This window comes from Planococcus citri, chromosome 2 (assembly GCF_950023065.1).
Source record: "Planococcus citri chromosome 2, ihPlaCitr1.1, whole genome shotgun sequence".
Classification (NCBI taxonomy): domain Eukaryota; kingdom Metazoa; phylum Arthropoda; class Insecta; order Hemiptera; family Pseudococcidae; genus Planococcus; species Planococcus citri.
Window position 1 is genome coordinate 71,131,498 of NC_088678.1, and position 22,108 is coordinate 71,153,605.

General features: G+C 35.0%; 1 protein-coding gene across 2 annotated transcripts in view; it reads left to right on the forward strand.

The window, feature by feature from the left end:
* The window catches only part of LOC135837544 (G protein-coupled receptor kinase 1), a 196,423-nt gene that overhangs the window by 112,606 nt on the left and 61,709 nt on the right, over positions 1-22,108 (forward strand). For both annotated transcript variants that reach the window (XR_010557212.1, XM_065352854.1), the window contains exons 6-7: positions 10,218-10,279; positions 21,467-21,518. Coding sequence is in view for 1 of the 2 variants with exons in the window: in XM_065352854.1 (XP_065208926.1) it covers positions 10,218-10,279; positions 21,467-21,518 (114 nt within the window). In the remaining variant the exon portion in view is untranslated. The remainder of the gene's footprint in view (positions 1-10,217; positions 10,280-21,466; positions 21,519-22,108) is intronic.

Sequence of the window (22,108 nt, forward strand, 5' to 3'; positions counted from 1 at the left end):
CTTGTCGAATTTACATATATTTGTTCGCGGATGAAATCACGAAGGCGAGAAATACTCGTATTGCATCGTTTAATCGAATCGAATCGAACCATTTCCATACCTCAACGATGAAAGGATGGGCAAGTACTAGATTTATGGGTATTTTTCGAGCCTGTTCTCCTTCCCTTCGAGTGGGTACCTCCCTGACTAATCATTCGAAAGAAAAATACGAAAGTAGGTTACAGTTCCCGATTTCGAGTCGTATCAGAAATGATCGAAAATATGATCGTAACATTCGAACGTTTTTATAACATTTCCAAAAAAAGGATTCCAACGAGTAAAGATTTCGTGTTGACCGGTCAAATGGAAAAATATACGGTTCGAAGGTTTCATCTTCTCGTCTCGTGTAGTAAATTCCAACTACAACTCGCAAAGCACGTTGTACGAGTAAACCAGGGATACACAACAATTCCATGCTTCGACACGTGTAAACACTCGTGTTTTGCATGTACCAGAACCAACCAGAGAATAAGAGTAACTTGCGAGCAAACCAAACGTATGCAAACGTAAACGTAAAACGACTTATGCATTATGAAAGACACAGCCGCGGACGATTTAAATATATACACTTGGAATCGCATTATACCTTCGATTCGAATTCACGTACACGCTTATCTATAAGCTGCGCACAGCGGTATTTCTCTATTATTTCTAAAAGCTTCAACTTTCAAGTACGTGGCGCGTAATTCGTTCAATTGTCTTTGCAAAAGGTGCGCCATCGCCATAGGTTTAGAAAATATCCATTTGTTTTGATTTTATAGCCGCGTCGAAGATACGCAGATGTAATTTCGGACACGAGGTATAAAAGGATTACACTCTGCGAGCGAGATATTCGAGAAGCCAGCGTAGGTGTTCGCGTCAGATGCATATTATGATAACGTTCATTACACTCCGGTATATAAAGTAAACGATTTATAAATGAAAATTTCAAATTCAAAAGCTCATTCGAACAACGAGCTACGAAATGGCAACCAGATCGCGAGAATAGAAATTTGCAGATTTTATTCGCATCGCAGAATTGAATTTTTTTTTTCCAAAAATGAGAATTCAATTTTTTTCATTTCGTTTTAAGCCGAACCCACGAAACAAGCAAAAATTCAAATTTTCAACAACCTATTCTATTATGATCCTCCCGCTTCTTTTTCCACTTCTTTTTCTACGTATCTTCGGAGGGCATTGACTTCAAAATGGATTTTAAACTGCGTCCTGTTTGAAAACAAATCGATACAGAAACAACTTAAGAAAATTTTCGGATCTCTATGTAGATGGCCAACATTGTTGGGTGGGGGGCTGATGAAAGGGGTTTCTTGAAAAAAGATTTATCTAGAAGTATTCTGCTCAAAGATGAGAGATGAGAAATTTTCAAATCATTTGTACCTACAGACATCAATTTTCACATTTTTTGATATTTTTCAATTTTGGGAGTTTCATTAAACTGGACCAACATAATTTGGAGGACCACAGGGTGTTTTTCTTGAAAAAATGGTTATCTAAGAGCACTCCGCTCAGAAATGACATTTTCAAAAAATTTGTACAGATATGAATTTTTCATTTTTTTGTTGATTTTTTTTGACTTTGAGGACCAAATTGGGGGGAGGGTTCCATACAAGCGAGCCAACATCGTTTGGAGGGGGGGGGGTTCAACAAAGATTTTTTTTTTTTTCTTGAAAAGGGGGTTATGTAGAACAATTATAATGTGAAATTGATATTTTCAAAAAATTTTCTCTGATTTTGATTTATTCAACTTTGAGGGGCTCCTTACTAGGGAGTCAACATAGTTTGAAGGTCTCAGGAGAGTTTTTTCTTGAAAAGGGAATTATTTAGAAAAATTCAGACGCATAATAAAAGAATTTTTATGAATGAAACTTTTTGTCAGAAAATAAGGATTTATTCATGGTGTCAACAAGCCTGGAAAACCTGGAAAAGTCAGGGAGTTTTGGAAATTTACAAAATTTTTTACTCAAAAGTCAGAGAATTTTGTGAAAGGTTACTTCAAACAGGTTTTTCCATTTCTCATAATGAAAAATTTCTTGTCATAAATTACCAAATTTCCAGAAAGTCTTGTTTTTTGCAAAAATGGTTGAAGTCTTGCATTTTATCAATTTATGAGTTATGAGTATTCGTCGTCGTCGTGGTTCCTTGTGCTTTACAGGACATTGGAAATCGCATTTTTGTGGTACCCTAACAGGGTGAGGCGAATGCCTATTGCCACTGCGATTATTCTGTGGAATCGACATTGTTTGAGCTTTCATGTAGTAGTTTCCCGTTGCTTCCTACACTATCTACAAAGTAGCTCATACATCACTACCTGGGTTTTTACAACCCTGAGTTCAGTACCTTTTCCTCCTACCTCATTTTTTAAACAAAAAAGAAACTGGTTGAACCGTAGAATGCAAAAGCCTGGACGTAAATGCCCATTTTGCCCAGTTGCCCACACATCTACTTATATATTATGTACCAATTACCTCTAAAATAATTTTAAAAATATGAACAAGGTTCGAGCAAGGCGAGGGTAAAATCTTTCGAAAATTCCAATTCTTTATTTATTTTTTTCATGAATTTAGGACGTAATTTTTTTTTTTTCAAAAAGAACAACTTGGAGGAAAAAATTAGAAATTGTTTCTGAATTTTCGACGAAAAATACAGCATTTTTTAATATTTTAGCAGAAGTTCGGACTTTTGTACGGTTGTTTTGATTGGAATGCTTGGAAAATCCTCTTTTTGGAAAATTGCAAGTGAAATAACTTCATTTTTGATGAGAGAAGTCAATTTTTCTACTTTTAGTGACTTTTCGGTTATTTTTGGTGAAAATCGCGACTTTTTCGCGACTTTCGCGACCTGATAGTCATCTTGATTTTTAAGAAAGAGGGGTGGATCCTCGGAAGGTGAGGAGCTAAAAAGAATGGCATTCGAGATCATTTTTTTCCAAATACCTTTTAGATTAAGAATCAGCCATCAGATTGCTTTTTATACATTCTGAACGAACGAACGAACGATAGTTTTCATTGTTTTCTATCAGGGGAGGGGATAACAAATTTTGGGAACCGTTTTGGATCAAAGGGACAATATGGGATGGGGTAGAATGAAAAAAATCAAAAATTAAAAAATTTTGTATCGTTTTATATTTTTGAATTTTTTGGAAAATTGTGGCAGAGGAAAGCAAAAACAAAACCAGGGAATTATTTTCTCACCAAATGGAACTACGAGGGTGGGAGGGGAGCAAAAATCTCAAACTTGAAAATAAGAGCCACCCTATGTCGATAGAGCATCCAATTAGGAATTCAAAACTTTTACAGCCATTTTCACAATTATTTTAACTTCCTTATTGGTAAAATATTTTGTCACTAACCCCCCCCCCCGAAAAATTGATTCTAGAAAAAATAGAAGGAAAATCTCGCTCTTTAGGTATATATTATATTATATTCGTTGTACTGAATTTTGAAAAAGGAAACGGTTCCTCAATTGAAGGGATCATCTTCTTTTTCAGATTTTTCGTAACTTAAAACCTCACTCAAAAAATCAGAAAATCAAAGAAATCAATATTTTCACATTTTTACATTCTAGTCCTTTGAATTTGGCTCGTTTTCACACAAAAAGCACTATTTTTTGAAAGTTTTGAACCATCTCTCTCACACATGATGAAAAATTGAAACTCGGGGTGCTTTAAAAATGAGAAAAATCCAAAAAGTCGAATTCTCGTAAAATTCCAACACAGAAATTGAAGATTTAAAAAAATATATTGATTTCATTTTAATTAATTTTTCCAACTTCAAAGGCCTCTAAGGATCAGCACGCTGAGAGACCAAGGGAGGTTTCTGAGAAAAGGGCTTTAGGGCCCTCTCTTATCAAACTGGTAGCTAGGGATTTTTCGTTTAGTCTTTTTGAAACGATAAGGCTCAGTACTAACAATGTTTTGGGGAACTGAGAGATGCTTTTTCTTGGCTTCGAGGGGCAAACCGTCCCCATTGCCCTCCTCTCGACGGCCCTGGATTTTGGAACCAATGTAAAACTAAAACTGACTGTTCTATTTCTAAAAAAAAAATTTCATCCTTTTTTCTAATTTCAAAAATACATGATAGAATCTTGAAGATTTTGCTAGAATTCACTAAAATAACAGACTTAGAATTAAAAACCCTCGAAAGCAAACCCAAACCCAATTTTTAAAAACAGACTGATTCCAATCTCTCAGAACATTTGAACCACCATCAAAGAATCATAAACCACGAAATAAAAATTAGTTCCTGATTCTCTTCTGACCTTTTTTTTTTGCTCGAAATCTTGAATTTTTAATGATAAACGTTTTCTACATTTACATCATTTTATTTAATGAAATGCCGAAAAATATATTTTTTTATTCTCTTTGAACATCTCTCAGTTACAATCTGATTACTTCATCATTTTCAAGTCCAGCTGTAAGCGTACAGCATTTTTTTTTAAACGAAGAATTACATCTTGATAATGTATCTTTCTCTGGTATTCTTGATCCTTAAATACGAGTGTATCCTTTTTACCGCGATAATTACATACGTGCTGTAAAATAAAACGTACAAAAACTCAAAAAAAAAAAAAAAGCAAGATAATAACAACGACACATCATTCTGTTCGTGTATCTTTCTGCTAAGCTTGTCTGGAACACTTATAAAAGCATTACATTTCTTATGGCGGTGGTAATTCGTGGTCGTGTAGGTGGTACACTTCACATATACTACCTTCATATCCGCCTCAAAGCTTATTTAGATTTATATGGTTCGCGAATCCCTGCCATTTCGTGTGTGGAATTCATGAGCGAGGAATTCTCGCTGTTCGCTTTAAGAATATAAGGACTGTCTCTGACCATTCGTATTCGCTCGACTCGTCTTCCACATATGTATGATACGGATAGAGTACAATACGTATTCTTTTATACTCGAATGCGCAAGCATTACCCATTTGATTTATTTCTAAAATGTGCATTTCTCATCGATAAACTACATATGTAGTCTTTTGGCTCGAGTCACGATTACCCAGTTTTGAAACTGCTGTGAAGCGTTAATTGATTTTATCGAATCTTAAGGACCTGAGGATGGTTTAAATTTCAGTATTTTCTTGTTCATGACACGAGCGTTTTGAAAAGATTGATTCGTCTGTAGATGACAAGAGTATCGGGAGAAGAGTAGGAGGATTCAATTAGGACCTTAAGCAAGGATTCGAGGAATTTGATTAGGTATTCATTATGAATAAAGACTCTAAAGTTAGTCATTGAGGTATAATGACAATCCTAATGCTCCAAGAGTCTAAATCAGAGCTTTACGAATTTCATGCGAGTACAACTTGACTTCACTTTGCTATAAATAGTAAAATCAAAAATTTCAAATATCGAAATTGCAAATCTGTCCCATCGATGGCAGGCAGCTTTTGTAAAAACACACCCATTTGTCACTCTATTAATACTATCCATATACAGTGTGTTCATTCGAGCACACGCTTAAGCCATTCTAGGCACTTGTACGAGTTCGCAGTACGTCATTTTATTAGTATTAATTCGACGTGGAACGGCGCAGTGTGTATATAAATACGCATCCAAGAGATACATTCTACGTACTATTAAATGAGATACGTGCTTCGAATGTCTTCCCTTTGCCTCTTTTCGATTTATGTGTATATCTTGGCGTTGCAGTATCGTTCCATTTGCAAATTTTCCTCCTCGGTCCTTGTATACAATATAGTGTTATATTTATACGTAATATGTAAGCATTTTTCCTTTAAGTAAAACTCGCTCAGATGACAGCGTGTTAAGGAAGTTGGAGAAGCGATTTATCGCGTTTACTTTGTACCACTCATAACGTCGTGCACTTGACAGCGTATGATATTTGGGTTTTGGTTCGCGTTTCCTCTACCGGTCCGTCTCATTTACGTCTTATTTTACCAGCAAGCGAACTGTGTGGTAGATTGCCAAGGCAAATGTATCCGGGTTCGATGCATTTTCCCTCTTCTATTCCAGATATTAGGTATGTTCGTACGTACGTAATAATTGATATCTCGGAGTATAATATTCTATTTTGATGTCGTCGCAGTTCGGATCTCTGCTTTTTATCGAATATTCCAGCCTCGAATACGTCATTAAAAGTGCACGTGGAGTGTGCGTGTTTGTACATTGAAAGGAAACATGTGTGAGGTTATCTCAAGCAGGATGACTGGGAAATCGTGTGTGTATGGGGCTTGAAATTTCCTGTACAGTTACTGATAAGGCCGATAGGAGATGAAAACAAAATTATGGCCTCTATAAGTGGTACTTTTCAAGAGTAATTTGCAGTTACAAGGCTTGCACTTGGACTAAATTACTGAAAATAAATTTTGGTTACTTTTTCAACGTATTGCTTGCTACAATTACTCATTATTACATATCTTTTTTTTTGCAAATTTTCAAAAACTCAATTTTTTCATGCTTGCAACATCTTGAAAAAAGGAAACAATTGAATAAACTGCCTTTTTTTTTTTTTTTTTTTTTTTTAACGTTGCGATTACAGAGCCCTGTGTATATTGTTAAAATTGTAAAAGTTTCAGTTTCTGCCAAAAATACCCAAAAATGTCACCTTCTGTCAAAATCGCTAAAAGCCTAAATTTTTTTATCAGGGTGTCTAACAAAATTTCAAAATGCAAAAGCAGGATTCTAGCAGGATATTTTTCACAAAGTTCACAACATTTTCGGGGGGGAGGAGGCGGGCAGGGAATCATAATTCGTCATTTCAACTTTTCGTTTATCAAATGTTTTGGAATGTTTCAATAATTTTTTGAGAAACGGCAAAAATCTTTTCCAGTTGCAATTTTCTGTTCAACAAATTTTCAAATTACAATAAAATATGGGTTAGAATGTACTAAGTACAGGTAGGCAACCTGCAAGGAAATTACTTTTAGGCCAGTGAGATAATTCAAATAAGAAGAAGTCTCTTTTCTTTTACTGACCTGTAATTGACCTGTTTTCTAATGCATCTAACGTACGAAAAATTCGTGCCCAGCCTGGGTATCGAACCCAGGCCCTCCGGATTGCCGGTCCAGCGTGCATTCCACTACACCACTGAGGCAACGAGATTAATCGCCGTTTTAGATGCATTATCAAACAAGGTACGTTTCCGAGACCAGTACAAAGACTAGGTACATCGGAGGTTTTTGTATGTGCCGAATACACAAATCCTACTAAGTACAGGTAGGCAACCTGCAAGGAAATTACTTTTCAGCAAAACAAGTTTTTTTTTAGCAATTTCTGGCGAAAAAACGACACAACATTAGAACTAGATATTATTGGAAAAAAGTGGGAGTTTTCGGATGCAAGAAACAATGTACCTTATTTTGCAAAGTTGGAATTTTCCACCTCACACCCCCCTCCCTCCAAGTAAATTTTTTCGAACATCATGAGCTCCAAATATCGTTAATAGATCTACAGTTGTGCCCTTTTTTTTCCACGCAGTACTTTGTGCTCAATAGGGTGACCCTTATTTTAACTTGGTGGGAAATTTTTTTTGGTTTTTTAGCGTGAAAATCAAAATTTTAACAAGCTAAGCTCAATCTATGGTATCAAAATTTTTAAAAAGAGAGGCGTTCTGTTAAAAGAACAAAAATTGTATTAATAATTTGCATTTAATTCAGTCTTTGTGTCTTTCGGTTCTTCCGATGTCTTGCCGTCTCTCCATCTTACCATCTTTCCATCTGTCCGTCTTTTTGTCTTTTAGTCTTTTAGTCTTTTTGTCTCTTTGTCTCTTCATCTTTTTGTCTTTCCGACTTTTTGTATCTTCGTCTTTTTGTCTCTTCATCTTTTCGTCATCTTTTCTGGCAACTTTTTAATTCAACTTTTAGATTGAAAAAAAACGTATTTTGGAAATTTTAGACCAAAAATTAATAATTTTTGCGATTTTTGGCAATGAATGCGAGACTTTCGACAATTTCAGCAAAAGAAAAGGGGGTTTTCAGCAATTTCTGGCAAAAAAAAACCAACATATTTGAACTATTATTGGAAAAGAGTGGGAGTTTTCAGATGCAAAAAACAACACAATTCTTGGCATCTTTTTCGCAAAAAAAAGAGGAAAATTCTTGACAATTCAGGCCAAAAGACTTTTTGCTATTTCTGACAGACAATAGACTTCCACAATAATTTCAGTAAAAGGCAGGGCTTCTTAACTATTTTTATCACAAAAGCAAACATTTTAGCGCTAAAAGAGCGTGATTAATTAATAATTTAATAATACTCATGATCGCTCAGTGGCATAGTGGGTTGAGCGACGGCTTTCTGAACAAGAGGTCGTGGGTTCAAATCCTGCTAGAGACGCAGGCGTTAACATGTAATGTATACATTATTACATTGTAGTGCATTTAACATCTATTACACGTTAAGCTCCAAGCACCAGAACAGCAAAGGCAACAGAAATGCACGCAATCTGTTGCCGGTATCAAAAAGCTGTAACTGGTTGAGCAACTACGAGTATAGGTAGCGGTGATTACAGAGAAAAAGGTCGCGAAAAGTTGTGATTTTTGAATATCTACCGCGGAAATTATTTAAGATAGCGCAAAAATGATAATCACATTAAGTATTCAGAAATAAAATGAAATTTTGTGTGCAGATAGATTTTCATAAATTCTCTCCCAGTCCCTCCCTCGCTGAGGGTCCACCTCCTTCAATAAATTGAATCGTTCACTTTACTGCCAATTTTCAATCTACCCAATTCGACTACATTACCATGTGTGAGAAGCTTGAAGCATTGTGCATGGGATTGAGTATCAAATAACAATGTTTCATTCAATTGAGGGGGGTTGAAAACATTTTTGGGGGCGGTTTTGGTTCAACTAGGGAATATTGGGAGGAAGGGGAGCAGAATGAAAAAAATCAAAAATTGATAAATTTTGATTCATTTTCCATTTTTTAATTTTTTTTTTTTTTAAAAGGGGGGAGGGAATCTGGCATTAATTTTTTTTTTACTTATGGGATTGAAACTTTATAGGATTCATTTTTTCACCAAATGGAACCACTTTGGGGAGGAGCAAAACAAATTGAAAAAATTTCCACCAAGTATAAAATAAAAACCATCCTAGTGGGCAACTTGAACTTCATTTCACGTGTTCGAAATCAAATGTGAGTTCAAAAGAAATTTTTATTTGTATTTTTTTACCGAAAAATTCACCTAAACTCTTTCCAACTGAATGGTTTATTTTCATCAAAAAAACAACCATTTTAAGCGAAAAAAGTAACGATTTTCAAAACTCGCCGTGGCCTGCGTTTTCATCGCATTCGCACTCATTTCCATTAACCATTCGCGAGTTAATTTCGTACACAAGCGTTTTAAAAGTTGGATGGATCGTTTCATTAGCACACGCGAACTACTCGGCCACCGAAAGTTTTACGCTAGCCGCAATTGCGAGATGATTTTATTGTACACCATAGTCGAGTTTAATATTCGCCTGAGTGTTTTTTTAATAACCCTGTTCGCCATCCTATCGCTGCCTCTTTCATCGGTCGTGGTGCTTTTTTCCATCCATTTTTGCATAATACCTACTATACGAGAACTATAGAGAGCGAAGAAGTTGTATGTGCGTTGTGCTGTTTTTCAAAACGATGATTTCAAAGGTTGATATAGTTCGTTGCACTTTTTCATGAGCTGAATCTGTCCTCATCGCCGCCTAGCCCTGTTCTTTTTAACCTTATATGTAGTTATATACAATGGGAGCTCGTTGAAATGTTTTTTTTTCTCTTCTTTCATTTTGTATACACTTACAGCTCACATACATAGTACATAGACTATGCTGTATAAGAAGAGAACAAACGTACGCCCCGAAGATACATAGAGTCGTTATAATGGCGTTTTTTTTCGCTTCTTTTTGCGATTCGCGTCGAAGATGAATGTATAATGGTTTTTTCTCCTCGAAGGAAAAATTTGTTTCTCTTTTTTTTTTGTACCATACTACATAACAGACGAAAGAGGCATCTAGTACGAACTTTTTATACATGTTATGAGACTGATGGTAGAAGTACGAGTAGATGCGACGAGTCGGACGATTGAAAATTATATCTGAGTGAGATAATGATGACGACGACGACGACGCCGACGGAACGATGAAGATGACGATGTCGATGATAATAGTACATAATGATAATGGAATGATTTTCATGACACGCGTATTAATGAAAATGTTTTTCTTTTTCTCTGTTACAGCCTTATATACCAGAAATATTCAGCAGAATGAGAGGAGAACCGTTTCAAAAATTTTTAGAAAGGTGAGTACTGTTCAGTGTTCGTACATAATATCTGCCTAAAACACGTCTACGTCTGCGATACTCTGTCGAGGTGATGCCTGATGGTTTTATCTCTCGACGACGTTTATTTCGACAAAGAACAAAATGACAGATGATGAGTGCTGATGGAAGGAAATGTCGAGCAATTCGCGAAATGTTTACGTATTGTAAAAGAGCGGATTCGTTGTTTTGAAGGATAAAAAAGGCAAGTTCGATGAAAAAATAATGAATCCTTAATCATCAAAGAAGATGAATTTTGAACGCGATGATTTTTTTTCTTTCAAAGCCTTTGAAATGTTGTTTGAGGCAATTGAACTGAATTATGGTTCAGAAGAAGTTTGCAAACGAATTTATGAAATAATGCAAACTTTGTTCTAATAAAGTTTTGTTAAGATTTTAAAGCGATGGAAATGAAATATTTCGAAATTATTTTGTTAGATTTTCAAAAGTTTGATAATCATTTTTTTTTCGTTTTTTTTTTACTGCATACGAATATTCCGTTCTGATTTTTTTTTCGATCAACTTTTAGTAAGTTACGTTTTAAGAAAAAAATCAAATTCTGATCCCAAATCGTTTTTTTAACGTAATATTTGTACCATATAGCCATAAATTCCGAAATTTTTTAAAAACCCTTGTCCCAGTTTTCAAAAACTAAGCAAGTTTGAAAAAAAGAAAGAAATTCGATCTGAAAAAAAAACTCAGTTGTTTAAGTTGTTTTATAAGACAAAAGTAGGTAAGTTCGCTGAGATTTGTAAGAAATGAATATTTTTGTACACATTTGAAAGTTTAAATATTTTGAACCGATCCAAATTTATACAAATTTGAGTGTTGTAAAATTTCGAATGTTTACCTCATTTCGACGTCAAAACAGAAATTTTATCGTCCAACTCTGCACAAATTTGAAATTTTTTATTTGGAGGGGGAAGAGGAGAAAGGAATTTGACGTCGAAACGCACCTTTTTCCAGACCAATCTTCTGAAAACAATCGAAGGTAGAAGGAGAGAGGATTTGATGTCGAAACACTATTTTTTTGACTCATCTCCATCTTTTCAATTTTGAAAAAATGAAAACAGAACTTTCAAAATTGTAAACAATTTTCAAGAGACCCAAATTTTGACCAAAATGAGAACAAGGTTAAAGTTTTTGATTTGTGAGGAAGGAGGATTCGACTTTGAAGAAAATTTTTTATGGTAGATTTCTTCTTTTGAAAAATAACAGCAAATGAACTCTCTTAGACCCAAATTTTTGCGAAAATGGAAAATTTTGAAATGTGAAGTTTTTGTAGGATGGAAAGGGAGGGGAAGGGGAAGCAGGAATTTGAAGTCGAAACACAATTTTTTCAGGCCCATTCTCAATTTTTAGAAAATGACGACGGAAGAACTCACATTATGAAAAATTTTGGAGTCCCAAATAACAAGTTTGAAGTTTTTTTTTTATAATTATTATTTACTTTTTTATTTATTGTCTCGCTTTGGTCTAAGTGGTCCATCATCTATTTGGAGGAGGGAGAAAGGGGGATTATATTTTTTTGAATTCATCCCTAAAACAGAGCTCACAAAAAATTCAAATTTGAGCCATGTTGCTTAGTTTGTAAGCGAAGGAGGAGGAAGAGAAGGAAGGTGAAGAGCAGGAGGAGGGAGCAGATTTGCCATCAAAATACATTTTTTGACCTGTTTTTAGTTCTGGAAAAATAAAAACTAGGAAACCACCAAATAATTTTTTCCTTTGTAAGCCAAAATTTTGCCAAAAATGGGAAAAAGTTATTAAAAATTTAATAGAGGAGACTTGACGTAGAAATACAATTTTTTCCGATCCCTTTTTCCAATTGAAGAAAATAAAAAATAAATATAAAATAGAACTATATCAAATGGTGAAAATTTTTTTATTCGTCTCAAATTTTGGTCTTAATGAAATTGATTTTTTTAGTATTTGTGAAATGATGAGAAAAGGGCGTTTGACGTTAAAACCCATTTTTTTTAAGAGACTATACTCGTACTTTATATTTCTAAGAAAAAACAGCAAACAGACTCCAAAATGATTTCTTCTGTTTTGAAAGTTCAAATTTTAAGTAAAATACAAAGAGGGTTGAAATTTTCAATGGTGAAAGGGGGGGGGGAGATGTGGAATTGGCGTCGAAACAAAATTTTTTCCAACCAATCACCAAGTTTTCAAAGTATATTACAATTTTTGAATAAATCGCTAATATGTATTGACCATAATGAAAACAAGTTGGAAGTTTTCAATTTTTTGTTGGGGGGGGGGGGATGAAGAAGGAAGAGATTTGACATCAAAATAGAATTTTTTGCACCTATTATCAGTTTTTTAAAACAATTACTTGGATGACCAAAATAGCTCCCTAATTATGTATAGTTTAAAATATTATTAATAACACAAATTTTGATCAAAATGGAAGCAGGTTTGAAATTTTTAATTTTCTGGGGAGAAAGAGACAAATTTCAGCGTCGAAACACTTTTTAGACTCATCTCCAATGAAAACAGAACTAAATTTTAACAAAATCGATTTTGAGGCGGAGCAGAAAAGTTAAGTAAATGCATTTTGATCCTCTTTGAGTGAATTTTTCATTTCACGATTTATAAAGTTTAGCTTCTTATTTAAAATGTAGAGAATCCTGGCAAAAAATCAATTTTCGAGATGTCTTGATAGCAAAAAAAATATTAAAAAAATTGAAAAATTGAAAAATTGGTCAAAACTTTACAGATAATTTTTTCGAGACATATTTTGATTTTTATATTACGAGTATTTCAAGGCCCACTTTTGTTATGGACAGTGTGACTAGATGGGTATTTTTTTGAGTCCAATTTATTTTGTTGAAAGTCGCCCTCTTTGCAATGTTTTTTCTGCAGTGTGGGCGTTTTCAACATCTAATTTATTCTTTTACTCTTCAAAAAAAAAAACATAACCTAAAAATACACGATTGCAAGTTATTTTGTTTCAGAACTCGTAGGTTTCAAAGCGTTAGAAAAATGAAATTATTTTGACTTTGAAAGACAATAAAAAAAAAGTTAATAAATTTATTGTAGCCAAGTACCCAACAATTTTTTTGTGCAATATTTTTCAACTATTCGAGTAGCAATTTATGGATCAGGATCGAAAACACGCCTACACAATTGTACCTATAATCTCGCTCACGATATTCGTTTATTAAATTCCGCAAATAAAAAAAAAACTTGCGAAAAAAATTGGCTAAAAACTCCACTTCAAATTACCAAGTGGAAAATTTAATTTGGAAATAAATTTCGCAATTAGCAATTAACCCGAAAATGACAATTCCATTAGAAAGACAACGAACGGAACGCAACGGGAAAAAGGATGGAAAAAAATTACCAGCACGCGGTTGGGAAAAAAGCACAACAACTACAACAAAAACCACTCGAAAAACACGTTGTAAAAATAAACACAAAAGTACATAACCTTTCAGGGGAAATAAATCTTCGAAATTGACATCGCCAGTATTCTGTTTCTGTTCCCTCTACCTACTACTATAAGGTAGGTACACGAAGGTAGAACGAGCGAAGGGTATTATAACGCGCTGGTTGTGTGTATACTCTTCAAGAGAGATAGAGATAATATACGAGTTTCGCGATGAACGCAGGAAGCATTGAGGGATGCAAAGGATTTGCGACGAGCAAAGAGAAAAGAAAGAAAATTGTAATTTTGGCATCAGTTTCCGTCGTCGTTGCGGATCGAAAATTTTCAAGTACCGGGTCGCGGTTCCAGTTCCGTTGGGACGTTTTCATTTGAGCCTATAAATGAGAATCGTCTCTATAGATTTCGATAGAGTACTAAAAAGAGAGAAAGAGAGAAGGAAAAAAAGGAACGAGCTTACTCGTAGGTAAATACCAAGTGTAGCGACGAGACGACAATGTCGGTGTATAAAATCAAAAGATTTCGCAAAACTCACCCCTTTTTCTCTCGCTTCCTCTTCCGGTACAGTTTTCTTTTTCAATATTCTTCGACGTTGAGCGAGGAAAAAAAAAACGAACTGATCTGAGACATTGAATTGTGCTAAATTCGTATACGCGCGCGATTTTGCAAAGGAGGAAAAAAATAATCTCGAGTGGTTTCGAGTCGGAAAATAGTACACAGAGAGAGACGAAGGTAAGCGAGGAGGAGAAGAAGAAAAGGATTCTCTTGGTGGATGTCCGTATACTATACGATACGCGAGTGTATTAAATTCCATTTATCGAGTGCTTTTGTACCAGTCACATGTAAAATTTGATTATGTCAGTTTGCTTCTGCGAAATGCAACCTATCTGAGCATCAAAGTACGTAATTAGTTTTGATTTTGTGGAACTATACATTGTATACGTGGTTTATCGAAATTGATAGTTTTTATTGTTGTGGTTGTTGTGGAATCTTTGTGTGGGGGAGGATATAAGATCACTTGTTTCGACGTCGATGATAATTTGCTAAAATCTGACAAGCGTGCATTTATTGGTTTTGAAAAAAATTGTACCTATGTACAATTGAAACACATGAGGTTATGTGACGTGTCATTGTCGATGTCGTATCGGTTTATCTCGGTGAACAACCGACATAGCCCATATAATCTTAAAACTATTGGATTTCATTTTTCGGCTCAAGCAAGGACCAAGGACGATGCGAGGGCGCAGATATTGTCGATTTTTCGGCCACTAATGTTTATTAATATGGGTTCGCTTCGGTTGCAAGAAAAGAAGCGTGGTTTGAAAGGATAGTTGTATGTGTAACAGGACGTTCGGAAAGTCTTCATCGATACTACATGCTGATAAATACAGAGTAGAGATGTTTGAACGAGGTAATGTTGGATTTTTGATGCTGAATGCTTTCGATTTCATCGATGGAGTTTCCAGGTTTCATCAACGATACGATATTCAAAGTTTTCAATGCGTAATTTTCAAATTGATTTTTTTTCTGGTTTTGAAAGTGAATTTTGGTGTAAATTTTCAATGTCTCAGTAATTCTGAGACACTGAATTCGAGTACATATTTTTATTTTATTATTATTTTTCATGATTTGACCCTTAGGTGCCCACCAAATCATTTACTTTTGGAGAGATTTGAAGGGGCTGTGGGAAAACTAAAAAATGGAATCAAAAATTAAATTTTATACTCACAAACTCAGATTGATACGTCACATTTTCATAATTCTTTCTGTTTTTTTTAAAGATTGAGAGTTGAAGGAGCACTGAAGGGCTGTATCTAAAAAATGATTAGAAATTCGAACTCAGTCTCCTCTAAGAACCTTAGGGGCATCTTGGAGGAAGGGCCCAGCAGGGCAAATACAACAGTACAAAATGTGACTATGGAAATACTTGCACCCCTCCTCCCCGCCGATCTTCTAGACCTACTTTTTCTGAAAAGAGACATCCTAAAAACGATTTGAAGCCAACTTGCCTAAAAAAAGTTGACCTTACTAACAAAATGGCGGCCATTTTGATTGATGGGTCACCCGAAATCGCAGATTTTGCTTTTCAACACAGGACTCGCACTACATTCTTTGAACTGGATCAAGCAAGATTGAAAGAGCATACAAAAAATTAGCACCAGGCAAAATATCAAGTGCTAAAGTGCATTTTTTTATTTTTGGTGAATTTTTGAAAATCAAATATATTTAGGTCAAGAATAGAAAAAAAATCAGAATTTTACCAAATCGACCTAGAAAGCTGAAATTTGGGATATATCCCATTTTCGATGTACCAAATCGATTGGAAACGGTTTCAACCCGTTTTGAGCCGTTCTGGAGCCTTCAGTAGATTTTTGAAACTTGAAATTTTCACAAAATTTTATTAAATGAAGTTGGAAATCCGAAATTCTCGCTGCACTCCAACTTAAACACGTTATCAAGTCAACTGCTGGTGGGTTGAAGTCATTTTGGAGCCTCCGACGACTTTTTGAAAATTCTTGGAGCCTCCAGCAGATTTTTAAAACTTGAAATTTTCATAAAAGTTCATCAAATGGAATTATAAAGCCGAAAGTCACTTTGTAAACTTATGTATTTCAGTGCGCTCTGAAGTCGACTGTAGGTGGATTTAAAGTCGTTTTGGAGCCTTCAGTGACTTTTTGGAAACTACTGGAGCCTCCAGCGGATTTTTAAAACTTGGAAAATGGAGCTGAAAACCAAAATTTACTCTGCACAGTACGTGCTGAAATTACAGGGTGTCCACACTTCTAGAAAACCTGGAAAACCTGGAAAAGTCGGGGAATTCCAGAAATTTCGAGCGATTTTCCCTCAAAAGTCAGGGAATTTTTTGAAAGTGTTCATCAGTAATTTTTTAATTGTAATTCAATTACTTTTATTGTATTTATTTTGGAAAAAATGTCCCTCGCATCGCTCGGGTGATTTCGTTTAGTTCGGGCTTGAAACCGAACGTATTGAAAAACGTGATTTTTTTAATACAAAGGAGGGATAATTTTTAAAATACGGTGTTTTTATTTTGAAAAAAAGGTCTGGAAAACCTGGAAAAGTCAGGAAAAATGATTTCCAGAAATGAGTGGAAACCCTGAATTAATTCGGACAGATTTTGTGGTATTTTTTGAAAAACAGAAGTTTCTAGAAATCCACTGGAGGCTTCAAAATAATATATTGAAATTGCCTGCAATCCACTTTGGAAAAATGTCAAAAACATGGTGTAAACTGAATTTCATCTTTCTACCTCAAATGTAGGCGGAAGGATAATTTTTCAAATTTTCAAAGAAGTGTGAAATCGATGGACAAAAATATGTTTCAGATTGGAATACACCGATTTTGAAAAAAAAAAAACAAACAAAAACGGGTATCTTATCGACCATGATGGTCCAAAAAGTAGCTGGAAAGGTTCAAAACGACTTGAAACCACCTGTCGTCGTCGTCGTCGTAGTCGCGCTCCTTTACAGGAGATAGCGTATACTTCCATCTATATCAGCCGGTTTCTAGCGTATCTGATAGTTTCTTTCAGGGTCTTACAGGGAGAGTTGGCCGGTGAGTTTGTTGTTAACATCTCCGATCGTTTCCTCCCTCTTGTAGTTCTTCCTTGAATTTTCCCCTGTACCGCTAGCATGAAAATACCGTTTTCTCGTATTTTATGAGCTAGATACTTTAGCTTTCTGTTCTTTATATCGTCTACTACGACTTTCCGCTCCTCTCCTATTCTTGCTAATACTTCCTGGTTGGTGATGAAGTCCTTCCATGAGATCCGTAGTAGCCTTCGATAGCACCACATCTCAAAAGCAGATATTTTCTTCTCGCATTCTGCACTCATGGTCCATGTTTCACAGGAATACTTCAGAACGGTCCATACGTAGCATCGCATAATTCTCTTTCTCAGAGCTAGACTCATCGTTCGATTTCCCAGCACATTGGCTAGGTTGTTAAAGGCGCTTTTTGCCATTCCAATCCGTGATTTAATTTCTTTATGATCTCTACCATCATTATTTATCAGTGCTCCAAGGTATCTGAACTGATTTACATTTTCAATTTCTTGAGTTCCAATGTTGATTTTGACCTCCTTGAAGTCTCCTTTTGTAAATCTCATCACCTTGGTCTTGCCTGCATTTATCTTCATTCCATATTTTAATCCAGCACTGTTGATTTGGTTGATCATTTTCTGCATCTGCGCTTCTGTTTCAGCAAGGATCACTTTGTCGTCTGCGTAGCTTATTTCATTTATTCTCTTGCCGTTGATCTTGAATCCCATTTGTTTGATTCGCGCTTCTCTCATTATTTCTTCTGCGTACACGTTGAACAGCCTAGGTGAAAGGGGGCATCCTTGTCTCACACCTCTCTTTATACCACATCTATTCTCCGAGTACAAAGAAGGAAAATTAGGTAATAATATGAAAATATCAGTTATTGAACGGGTTCCAGCTTGATTGGGCGAGTCTTCTGGATCCTCTCTGAACCACGTTTGTCAGAATTAGGTCTACACAGGAATTTATCGATAGAGCACACGTCGCACCGTATATGAATTTTTTCGGCAAATCCACTGATTGGTTCCGCGTTGATTTTGACTCGTTGGTGACAAATTTTACAACAGCATACTTCGTTTAGTAACTCGTGAAGGGAATTCAAATCTATGACGATGACGGACTTTTCAGGAACTTTCTCATTTGAAGTAAGCTGGTCATTGGGTTGTAATTGATCTTCCATTTTACATTTCGACGACGAACAAGGGTTATCGAGCTGTTCCAGCGTAGAAGTTGATTGCTTTGGAGATTTAGAGGCTTTGGTGTTTTTATCTTTAAGCATTTTTTCGACAACACTTTTTGATATACCAACATACTTACGTTTTTTAAAAACTCTTTGACTTCTTGTCATATTTACTTACGGATGAAAATATTATTTTTATAACTTTTAAAAATTCTAACTATACTGATTTGACAGATTTTTCGTAAAAATGTAAGTCAACTTTATGAAAATCACGATCACGCGAACGCAAAATTTGATATCTGTTATCTTGTTAACTTTATCATGTGCTAGCTATTGAGAGCAGCGTCTAGAGGCAGCTAGTGAATAATTACAGGGTGTGCAATTGAAGAACTTGCCACTTGGAAAGTTATGAATATCTCCATTTATCTCGGAAATCCGAATATGATTGTTGTTTTTCTTTTTACTGATAAAAATAAAGAATGGTTTGACCGTTCAACAAGTGTGAGTATTTTAATTATGTAATCTAAAATTTTCAATTTCGTGTTTCGTAAATTTTTCATCATCTTGATTGATGTTTTTTTTACCGTGTCAGTTGTGCACCCTGTTGCTGCAACAAACATTTGTGGACTTCGCGGTTTCACGATGCCTCGATGTTGCGGGGATCATAAACCGGCATGAAGCGCTAGGGGTGAAGATTGTGGAATAGAATGAATAGAATAATCCATTTTTTTTATGAATTGATGAAAAATGAAAATATTTTTCTAAAAATTTAGAATGTAGAAGAACTGATTTTTTTTTTTTTAAACTGAGCTTCAAGCAGCAATTAAAATGATAAAACAAAAAGGAGATATTTAAAAAAAATAAAAAGGAATTGAGGTGTTGAAAGAAGAAAATGCCCAATGGCCAGGGACTGAAAGCTTCAAAATGAAACTTAACTTTTGGCTTCTAACTTCCAAAAGAAAAAACTGAAACTTTTGGCTTCAGCTTTCGGCTTTAGCAATTAATTCGGCTAGCTTTTGGCTAGCTTTAGGCGTTTCTAAAAATCAGCTAAAGCTGAAATTTTGAATGAAAAATAACTAAGCGCCGTATTCATAGATGGTAAATTTGTTACTCATGGATCATTTGTCTAAAATGGTGAATTTTGATTCAATTTTTCCCGTAGACGAATGAAAATTTCATATTTTCAGAGTGATAAATCGATACTTAGAAGCCAATTTCTCAATTTCTTAACTAAAAAAATTTCAAAAAATTCAATCAAAACCATAAAAAAAGCTTGGTAAAAAGCTGTATGAAATGAAACTTCTAGCTGGCTTTTGACTTTTTCAAAATGAAACTTGGCTAGCTTTTAACTTCCAAAATTCGGAGAAAAATATGAACTTTCGGTTTTTTTTGGCTTTTGGCTTTTGGCTTCAAGCTTTCGGCTAGCTTTCAGTCCCTGCCAATGGCCCAGGTTGACGCGGAATCTCGAATACCATTGTTTGAAACTGAGCCATTTTTAAGTTAGGAAGAGATGAAGCTACATAAAATATTATTTTTCAGAAGCTCTATTTTTGAGGACCCATATTTTTCCTTCGAAAATATCTCTGAGCCTAAAGAATTTTCTGAGTAATTTCCAACTCAAATTGGAGGTCTCCGCCAAATTTGGTTAAAATCTTTCGACCTTTTTCCTTTCGTGCTGCTCTCTAAAATACACCTAGTTTATTGAAAAAAAATCACCCTCACCACCTTCACCTTGAAAATTCCACATAATCTTTTAACTTCTCGTTTTTTTTTGAAATGAAAATGAAACCAAACTTCATTTTTATGTGGACTTTCGGGACACCCTGTATACGTACGTGACCAGCGTGGCGTATTTATGAAACGTGAAATTTGTCTTCACGACTATTACGAGCTGTGTCGTGTGGGTTTTACAGATAGCGTTATGCGTGTTCTAAAAGAGACAACGAAAGATTATTATATGTATTTTTGGGGCCGAAATGAAAAATTCAACGAGTCTGCAGAAGCGTTCGGAGTGGATGAAGTGACGATTGTTTTTCTAATGGGTTCATTAGGGCTGGAAATTGAACGAAATGGTCTCTACTTATTTTGGCTTGGTGGTTTTCGTGAAGGAAAAGAACAGGGAGGGGGAAAGGTTTTGTGCTTTTGTATCTAAAATATATTGGGTTGAAATATAAAAATTATATCGTTCGGAGGATTGAAAATTTTGGAAAAGGGAAATAATGATTTTCAGCTCAATTTTTTTTTTTTTTTGAAAAATGGGATAATTTTGCAGCATAAATTTTTCGTAAATTTTGATTTTAAATTGTTTTGATTCAATTATTTTTTTCAATTTTTAATTTTCGATTTTCTAGCTCTGAAATTTGATTGATCGACTTAATCACTTCTCTGTGCTCTTGAACCTGATTCAAGTTAGCAATTATTGCAATATAATCCAAAATTGAAATTTTAATCGATCAACCATACACTTTTTCGTTCACCTATCGACAATAATGCAAAATATGTCTACATTTGTACGCTTTTATTATATCCACTTGATATGTACATTCAAAAAAAAAAAAAAAAAAAAAAAAAAAAAAATTGAATGAGATAGCAAGAAAAGGATTGTATTCCGAAAAGAAGCGAACAGGTTACGAATTGTTAAACTTTTAGATAAATTGTAATTCGGGGAATAGAGAGAAAAAAAGAAAGAATAACGAAAGGCTGAGTATATCGAGGGCTGGAATATAGAAGAAGCTGCGCAGCGGGAAAAGGGAACAACGCTACGCTGTCAATATGTTGAAAGTGCTTTCTAATACACTACTTTGGTAAATGGAAAGGAAACTTATATAGCTTGTCTTTGACTCAATTTACATTACGTCAAAGGCGATTGTGTATTTTATTGTACCTACTCGCTATGATATCAAATTGAAAACATACATATTCTGTAAAATCTTATTGGCGACTACCTACAAATAATGGTAGCTAGAAAAGTGAGAAAAAAAGACTCTTTTATAATGAGTAATTTTCATTTAATATTTTTTTCTCTTTTTTTTTTTTTGCAGTGAGAAATACACGAGGTTTTGCCAGTGGAAAAATCTAGAACTTAATATACAAGTGAGTACCTACTTTTTATGTTAATATTTTTTTTTTCGTTTTCAAAATAAACCAAAGAGGCGAACATTTTAAGCATCCCTGCACTTTACAGCGATATTGACACATCATTTAACAGGCGTATTGTAAAAGCTCAAGGCTAACTGAAAAAAAAAAAAAAAATGAAAGAGTAGCCCATTTTGATCAGTAGTTTTTTTCCTTGTCTTTAAGCTTTTCATTTCGCTGGTGGTATTTTTTTGAAATCCATGTAACAAACGGGCTTCTAGTCTATATATGCTTTCTCTTTGATAGCTTAATAAAATGTGCGTTCGTATTCGGACGCGCGATAGAGAATACGACCTTGGTACATGGTAAAATGGCGATGGCGGCCCAACCATACCCAGCCTGACCCAAAGCACACCGAGCTGTGACGTAGTTAAACCCGAACCGAATTTTCTCAGCCGGTTATAAATTTTTCATCATTTTTCATCAAGTTACACCGGCCGTGAATTTTCTATGCGTATGTACCGAAAAATAGTAGTCGAAAAGGGGGAAGGAGGGAGGGGGAGGGGTAAAAGACGAGCCTTTTCTGCTAATTTGTTGTATCGATACGG